We start from the raw sequence: 8,896 nt of genomic DNA, 5'->3' as shown, positions 1-8,896 counted from the left end.
TGCGGATATGGCACAACATTTTTGAAAAAGATAATTTTTAATTAGTGTCAGCGATTAGTGTCAGTCAATTACAGAATATTTTTTGTTATTTTAGGAATCATTAAAAAACGATTTTGCCCAAAAATTTATAGGTATGGCACAAACGTATTCTCAGTCGACGATAATTGATAAATGATGGTTCTATGTACAATTTAAAACAATTATCTTTAACTGCTAAATAAAACAGGGCATTTTTCCATAATATTATGAATTATTGAAATTTTGATATTCAATAGGTATGTTTTTGACGTGTGTGTGTGTGTGTGTGCATTTACGAAATAAATGAATATGAGACAGTAACATGTAGACCCACCATATAAAGCTTTCGAATTTTTAATTTGAACCTTAATCTGTAAGTAAATTAGAACGAATTTCGTTTGTTTTAAAAAGCAATGAAACAAAAGAAATACTACTTTATTTGGTTCATGAAAGGTTCAAATTAAATTGCACGAATATGTACATTATAATGTACATTTAGTCTCAGGAGGTTATGTAAGTAATGTAATTTGGGAATAGCAGGGCAGGGTGGGCGCTTACATGCTAGCAATAGCAATATTGTCTTTGCGTATTGCCGTAATGTTTGTTGCAGGCACTGCATGCCTGTGTCGACATCAAGGCAACTCTACTTTTACGTTTTAATTTAATATAAAAAAGAAACATTTACATATTAAAGTAATATAGAAGAGTCATTTAACACACTGTATCGTCAACATTGTAAGCAAGTGAGCTCTTTATTTGCATATTTTTTTCTTTATTTGTATGTTTAGCCTCGAATACAAGTTTTTACGCTCTGAGCTTCACTTGACTAAACACTCGCCAACCTTCTCTATAATCCACCTTATTTACTACGGAATAAGACACAAAATGATGAGATGCGACAGATTATACCTAAACTTGCATTTTAATGATAGCGCGACCGCGTGATCTTAGCATCGAAGATCAGTACGACATCTGAAACTTATCTGTGTGGACTTGTTGTATTATGTAAATAATAATAACCAATAATAAATATTAGTATATAGTAGGACAAAATGGTGGTGAATAAGAGCTATAGTGACGGTGATTTAGAAATGAGTGCTAATGATAGTGAAGTGCAGGATAAAGGGTCTTATGGGTATGAAGAAGCTTTGGATTTAGCAGGTAGTTAACATATTAAACAAAATCTTTAATAGGGTTCCGTGTCTCAGAAGGGAAACAAGACTGGAACCTATAACTCAATAAATATCACTTGTGTTTGTCAGTCGGCAATTTGTCGGTGCTCGGAAACTATTATCAAATTAGTACGTTTTTACAGTTTTAACAGTTTTGCAAAAAGCTAAAAGTTTTTCTTCTTAGTAAAATATACTAGTAAAAATATATATACTAAACGCCCCCTTTTAAGTCCGCTTACTTAATTATTGTGTTGGACGGGCAACTGCTGCGGAACCCTACACCGAGCATGCCCCGACATGCTCTTTACCGGATTGTTTATGTTTACTAACGATGCAACTTTTCCTTTTGCCTTTCTACTGATGATTAGAAAAAAAATACTTATTAACTAACCAATTATCTACCCGTCGTCATACAATCGAAAGTACGCTCTCATTTTAAAAACGACATAGAGTCTAATAAATGTAAAGTTTAATGATTAGAGAAATTAGACCGAGTAGAAGTTTTGCATACTAAACTATACTACTTGCTGTTTCCTTGTAGTTATATAATGACAACTAAAATTAATAGTACCAATTAAATCTCTCTAAGTATAGGTACACTTCCCACCATGAATCAAGGAATGTTTCCACAGGTAACGGCAATTACAACATGCTGCTGCTGTCAGCATGCTTCCTGGTGATCACGGCCATGGGAATCGACATCTTCGGGCTGGGCATCATAGTCGCCGCCGCCACCTGCGACCTGGGGCTCACGCTGCAGCAGATCGGCATCTTGTCTTCCATGCCTTTTGCTGGTGAGTTGAGGTATCGTGTGGTAACCATAGGCATCGTGTAAGCTGCCGGCTGTGAACTGCGGCTGCAGTAGATCGCTTTTCTCTTCGTCTTTGCCGTTTGCTAGTGAGATGAGGGTTGAGGTTCCAATGAGTGGCGCTCCATCTCATTGTTGCCCTGGACTCTGGATGCACTTTGTCTTTCGTAAATGCAATCTATCTCGATTTATACTTAAATAGTGGTTGTTTCCAGGCATCATCGTGATGTCGTACCCTTGGGGCTACTTGTCGGACACGCGCGGGCGGAAGCTGGTGCTGCTGGTGGCCATGGCGGGCAGCTTCGCCAGCGCGGCTCTGAGCAGCCTGGCGCCCACCTGGCAAGTGTTGGCCGCGCTGAGGTTCATCAGCTCGGCCCTGTGAGTGCTCGTTAAGGTCCTTATTAAATCCTATCAGTGTACTGAATCAGGTGTAGGATGAATTATACTTAGTGTCCCATAATAATTAGCTTAGTCTAGCTTGAGTTTCATTTTCAAGTAGGTATAACTAGGTACTCGTAATATGTCACTATAGTTGTCTTTGAGAAAACTGTAGGTATAGGCACGTTTCGTCAGATCTGCCGTAAGTTTTGTGTGGAAATATATACCTAGAGTTAGATCAAGATAACTCTGCAACGATTTTAACAGCACAGACTGTGCAAGTGTTATTTTTATACGTCATAATTTCATACAAGTTTGACGTTTAAAATAACACTTGCACAGTGTAGGCTCTTAAAATCGCTGCAGACTTATCTTGGTCTAACTCTAGTTATATAGTAGAAATACAGTTCTTTGCGTGATCAAGAAACCGTGACACTATTTTTCCTACAAATAAGTAGGTAAGTACTTAAAAGATTAGATTTCCTCGTCAACTGTATTATTAGGAACTCATTGATTGATCTGTGAATTCGCTTCGCGATTGTAAGTACGTCAAGTTCCTTCAAAACAATAACATTACGTTACTATCAAGATCAAGGTTACTGTGTAGTAAAAACATATTGACTATCTATTTAACTGTGACTGCAACTGCAGATGACAATGTTTTAAAGTAATATTTAACACTTGGTAATACATGCGCTGCAGACTTTCAGAATGAATAATCAGCATAGATATTTTCAAGGGATCGAATGGAATCACGTACCTAGGTAATTTATTAACAAAATTAAACTATTAATTAGGGACAATACAATATTTCATTTTACAGTTTTTTAGTTAATTTTACGCTTCTTTTTTATTTCAAGACTACGAGTATTGAAGTTTGAAATAACAATTGATTGCTCGTTACAATCACTGTACACTAAGAACAGTATAGTGAATCTAAGGCCGCTCGGCAAGTTATTTGCCTACTCTTGCGTTGGCGCTTAGGGTTGTCATTTTTATTGTAACTTCATACTGATACGCGACCCGGCCGCCGCGCCCCCGCCGCGCCCCGCGCCCCACGGCGGGTTGGTCAACGACACCTTCTCGTAACTCATGAGGCCCTGGTACTTGTGTAGCGCTAAATTCAATTTTGAAAGAGTTTTTTTCTTGATTTTAGCCACCGTAGCCTATGGAGACTAACAAGTAACGCTAAGCGGTATTCGTAGGCAATGGATGTTCCTATATTAAGGGTGTCACATGTGCGTTTCTGACTTATGATGCAATTGTTCCTACAATAATACAATACGACCGCGGCGAGCTGTACTGAGGCCTACCGAGGTACCGAGAGCAGACAAATGCGAGCGGGTGGGCAGCGTACTCGAATGCACGCGATCAAAGTCGCGGTACAGCCCACACTGCCGCCACCGTATTCCCCCGTATTTTATGCTAATGTGTGCGTGGCAGCGTGTGCGTACACGGCGTCCGGCGCGCACGCACACATTCAAGCCGGCAGCGGCACAATTCTATGAAGATTCACTACTGTTCTTGTACTGTGTTACAATGATTGATGCCATTTTGGTGACCTATAATATACTTTTCAGTTGCTCGAAAAAGATTAGATATTTCATGCAGGTGTGCTGAAGAGAAAATGCCTATATTGTTCCCGCAGGAGTAATGGATCGTGAAAAAAGCTATAACTCCCTAGGGAATACATACGAGTATTTACTAGGGTGTCGATATAAAGTAATATATATTTTGTACTACTGTGCAGGTCGAGCGCAGCTGAATCCGCGACGTACGCCCTGCTCGGCGAATGCTGCGGCGCTCGCGTGCGGGCGCGGTACATGCTGCTCATGACCAGCGCGCTCATGCTCACGCCCACGCTCTACTACAGTAAGAGATGCTATCAACTAGGGTCCGCTCTATACAGGCTAATGTTGCAATGCGCTGGCGCGTACATATTTTGCAATCTTTTGTCCATTGAAGCTGACTTACAACTGAGGCGGAGATGAGAGGAGACTTGCGGGAAGCGGGAATTAACTAATATCATTGATTATCTTCTCTGCTCCGTTGGATTACAGCCAAAGCTATTGGTTGATTCCTACTCGTGTCTCATCTCCGCCTCAGTGGAAACGTAGCCTTAACAATCCCGGTGATCATGTCCCTTACTAGTGTGTTAGAGATTATGGCTCCAACAGACCCTTTTCAACATTTTCGAAGTACGGGCTGTTGAATGTTATTTAACTTCCCTACACATTATCTGAATGCAGAGCCCAGCCGGATTGCCTATGGTGGAAAATTGTCGGAGCTACTATTAGTCAAAATATTTCCGTAACCATGGACCGTTCGAATTCAGTAGATTTATCCATGATAGCTAGACCTCTGATACTGATACTCGCGACTACAAACATTCCTAATGAATTCCACAGTATGGGCATATCTGATAATGAAGCTGGAGTTCTCGTACCCGTTCCTGTGGCTGGAGCTCCGGCCGTGGCGGCTGCTGGCGCTGGTGATGGCGCTGCCGCTGGGGCTGGGCGCCGCGGCGCTGTGGAGCTTCTGCGAGAGCCCCAAGTTCCTGGTCAACGTGGGGAGGAGCGGCGAGGCGGTGGACGCGCTGGCCAGGATGTACAGAGTCAATGGGGGGAAGGGAGAGTTTCCGGTACGTTTCCAATTTATAAGGTCATCCTATATGAAAGCTCTAGTGTGTCAGAACGGTGTTGCAGATTTGAAAGTCCTTTGACATTTGAATGTTCTTTACGATATCTGTAATTTAACATCTTCTTCGCTAAAAACTATTTTTTTCTTTTAGAAGTGTGATGAAAAACATTGGAGTCATGAAGCCCTCTACCCTTCAGGCATCGGTATTCCAAATTGACTCTACCATATCATCATTATTGTATAATGTACTATTACAAAGTGTCAGCTAACAGTTTGTGCTGTGACAATTGTTTTTTGTTGTTGTAGGTGAAAGAGGTGTACCTAGAGGAAGGGAGTAAGGAGGAGGTGGGGGTGTTCTCGCTGCGCTCGCTGTGGACGCAGATCGCGCCCCTCTTCCAGCGCCCCCTGCTGGGCAGGACCCTGCTGCTGTTCTACCTGACTTTCGTCGTCTATATCGCGTAGGTATACCATACCAGAAAGGCAATAAGGAGTAGAGGTGGGTCCTCCTTACCCACGGGTGTTCTCCCGCGCTCGCTGTGGACGCAGATCGCGCCCCTCTTCTAGCCGCCACTGCTGGGCAGGACGCTGTTTCTGTTCTACTCGCTACGCTCGTGGTTCGATTTTGAAATCTTTCGCTTGCTCGGGTATCAATATTAGCACGAGCGGTTAAACAACAACTTTGCCCCCTTGTAATATAAAAAACTATTAAATGAAAACCATAATAGAGTATTAAATAAATGTCCCAAAAAGTATCTAATTAATGTGTCAAACCCAGGAACAACAGTTTCGCGATCATCCTGCCGACGATCTTCAACGTGTTCTTCACGTCGTACGCGAGCCGCGGCGCCGGCGCCGGCTTCTGCGATCTGTTCGCCGAGGCCGAACAGGAGAACTCTACTATCGTCCAAGATGCCGACGTAAGAGTCACACTGGAATCAGGCTCAGCACAAACACATACAAAATTCATTCAGTCATGAAAATCCTTCAAATAGAATTGACGGGTTTTGATGAACAGATTTATTTTATCCAAGCCAAAATTAATGGCGATGTTGCATTCAATAAATATTTACGGACGTGACGGATACACTTACATCGTTTATTGTGTCATTGCGTCACTCTCGTACACATATACTTGTTGGAAAATGTAGAAAGCGGCAGCGATGATAACAGACGACACCTATTGACCCATTATGTAGACATTTTTACATTAGACATTCAGATTCGAATCCCAGATGACTTTAAGTCATTGATGTTTCTCTTGTTTCAGACAGTGTGCGCGAACTCGATAAACGACAACACGATCTGGGCCGGCTGCGCCCACGGCCTCTCGTTCTTCGTGCTCAACGCGCTCATCTCACAATGTGCTGGGAAACGAAAGGTTTGCTTAATCCACTTCGATCTGCATATCATTATTGTTCAGTTTGCCATAAAATATATATTTCATGGCGCAGTTTGGTAGGATGACCTACCAAACAGCGCCAATAATAAAATACGGGAAGGCTGAATCAGATACTCGTACTGTCGCTGGATAAAAGATAAAATAATCACTCGTTGTTATCATCGAGTGAATGCGTATTTATCTCATGCATACCCAGAATACGTTCCAGGAAGTCAAGGATACTGGAGACAAAACCAGCTCCGATGTGTCGTATTATTTATTTCACCAATGTTTTAACCTTTTGTGAGAACAAAAGACAAATTAGAACCTGATTGTTTGTTGCAGTTGTTGACGATCGTGATCCTGGTGGTAGCTGCCGCAGCAGCCATCGGGGTCGACCTGACGGGCGAGCCGCTCTCAGGTCTAGTGCTCTTCTACGTGTTCCTCACCACCGCCATGGTCTTTGGCGTCATCTCCTCGTACTTCGTGACGCTGTACCCGACATCCTACAGGTAGGTTATTTTCGTTTTTTTTTTATATTTCTTAGCAGATTACATACTGCTGAATGCATAATTCTAAAAAAAAACAACGGGTTGCACTCCGGGAGGGGCGTGCCGGCAGAAGTGAAAACTCAATGACGCACTATGTATAATTGAGGTTAACGCCATCTAGCGTTATTTCATCGCATCACTTGACACCCCTGAACACATCACTGTTAGTACTCGAGTTATATTAGTACCAGTTAGAGGTACCAAACTCACTAGATGGCATTTAAATCAATTAAGAAAAACTCATTGTAACAGTTTCACGTCTTACGGTCACGTGACACCTGTTACGAGTTTAACATTTTTCCCCATGGCAAAAAGTGCACAGCGCCGCTAAAGAAGTTTTCACTTCAATAAAATTGCCGCTGATGAGGTAGACTTATGCCTAGACCCAGACTTCCTGATACAAGTAGCAAACTATTTTTTAGGGGAATGGTGGCGTGCCTGGGCATGATGGTGGCGCGGCTGAGCGCCTTCAGCGGCACCAACCTCGTCAGCGGCGCCATGACGCAGCACTGCTCCGCCGCTTTATACGGTGCTTCTGGACTTGTTCTTAGTAAGCTGTTTTAATAACTTCTGCATCTTACCTTTCTTCATATCTTATTCATGATGGTGGCACGGCTGAGCGTCTTCAGCGGCACCAACCTCGTCAGCGGCGCCATGACGCAGCACTGCTTCGCCGCGTTATACGGTGCTTCGACTTGTTCTCAGTAAGCTGTTTTAATAACTTCTGCATCTTACCTTTCTTCATATCTTATTCATGATGGTGGCACGGCTGAGCGTCTTCAGCGGCACCAACCTCGTCAGCGGTGCCATGACGCAGCACTGCTTCGCCGCGTTATACGGTGCTTCGACTTGTTCTCAGTAAGCTGTTTTAATAACTTCTGCATCTTACCTTTCTTCATATCTTATTCATGATGGTGGCACGGCTGAGCGTCTTCAGCGGCACCAACCTCGTCAGCGGCGCCATGACGCAGCACTGCTTCGCCGCGTTATACGGTGCTTCTAGACTTGTTCTTAGTTAGATATCAATAATATCAAAGCGAAATTAAAGCAGCGTTCAGAATCGCAAGTATACGATTAAAATTATTTATAAATTGTGGATTAAAAAAAGAAGGAAGGTTAGGCAACCTTTCTGCTTGGGCGAAGATAAGAGCAGATGAGAGGAGACGTGCGGGAATTAACGAACAGCACCGTCTGTAATCCAGCGGAGCAAAGGAGACAACAAATGCTGGTGGTTGATTCATGCTCGTCTCCTCTCATCTCAGCAGAAAAGCAGCCTTAATCTGTTGTTGTTGGTTGCAGCTGGAGCGGTCGCCGCGGCGCTGCTGCCGGGCGACAGTCTGCAGGCGGGGTGAGGTTATTGGAACTCTGGAACTTCCCATCTACCAACAATTTATTGATAGGGACTTCTCCAAGATGACAGCTCGGTGCAGGCACATTCGGCATTTATAAGGTCTACAAAACCGGATCCACTAAAGTCACTAAAGTAATAAAATTAACATTAATTTAACGACGTAGCCGACGTAGGGAACTAAAAATGTTTAATAAATGTTGTTATATAGTTTTTAAGTGAAGTACACGGTATGAATTAAGTGTGATATCTAAAATTATTGTAAGTGCATATTGAAAAATTTAATAGGTAAGTAACAATTATATAATAAAAAACATGAATAGAATACTTAAAAAAATAGAATTTATTTTGCTTATTACTACCACAACAGCTTTGTACTTATTTATATATACATAACAACATAATATTATCAATTTACCTCCATTGTAAAATGGATGCGCCAGCAGCGATTCGACAGATGCGGATGGACGTAACTATAGGTACCATTTTGCTATTGCAAAATAGCAAATGTTGTCAACAATAGGTAATGTAGGCAGGCATAGACGTTAGACGGTACGTTACACATTTTTACAACTATTGCAACGAGTGAGTGAGTCACGTCAG

The 8,896-nt window shown here is 42.3% G+C and overlaps 1 protein-coding gene across 1 annotated transcript; it reads left to right on the top strand.

Moving 5' to 3' along the window:
- Positions 1-910: 910 nt before the first annotated feature.
- On the top strand, positions 911-8,568 carry LOC134679560 (synaptic vesicle 2-related protein-like). The gene is made up of 11 exons (XM_063538515.1): positions 911-1,179; positions 1,823-1,984; positions 2,214-2,376; positions 4,127-4,248; positions 4,785-5,017; positions 5,323-5,474; positions 5,792-5,933; positions 6,284-6,394; positions 6,740-6,906; positions 7,368-7,495; positions 8,245-8,568. Exons 1-11 carry the CDS (start codon positions 1,071-1,073, stop codon positions 8,295-8,297), a joined length of 1,542 nt encoding a protein of 513 aa, XP_063394585.1. The 5' UTR covers positions 911-1,070; the 3' UTR covers positions 8,298-8,568.
- The last annotated feature ends 328 nt before the right edge of the window (positions 8,569-8,896 follow it).

The sequence above is a fragment of the Cydia fagiglandana genome, chromosome 2 (genome assembly GCF_963556715.1).
Source record: "Cydia fagiglandana chromosome 2, ilCydFagi1.1, whole genome shotgun sequence".
Taxonomy (NCBI): Eukaryota; Metazoa; Arthropoda; class Insecta; order Lepidoptera; family Tortricidae; genus Cydia; species Cydia fagiglandana.
This window is presented reverse-complemented; position numbering and strand designations above follow the sequence as displayed.

Coding starts and splice junctions, on each gene's coding strand:
- LOC134679560 (XM_063538515.1), top strand. CDS start 1,071: ATGGTGGTGAATAAGAGCTATAGTGACGGTGATTTAGAAATGAGTGCT. Junction 1,985..2,213: donor GTCTTCCATGCCTTTTGCTG/GTGAGTTGAGGT, acceptor GGTTGTTTCCAG/GCATCATCGTGATGTCGTAC. Junction 5,934..6,283: donor CTATCGTCCAAGATGCCGAC/GTAAGAGTCACA, acceptor CTCTTGTTTCAG/ACAGTGTGCGCGAACTCGAT.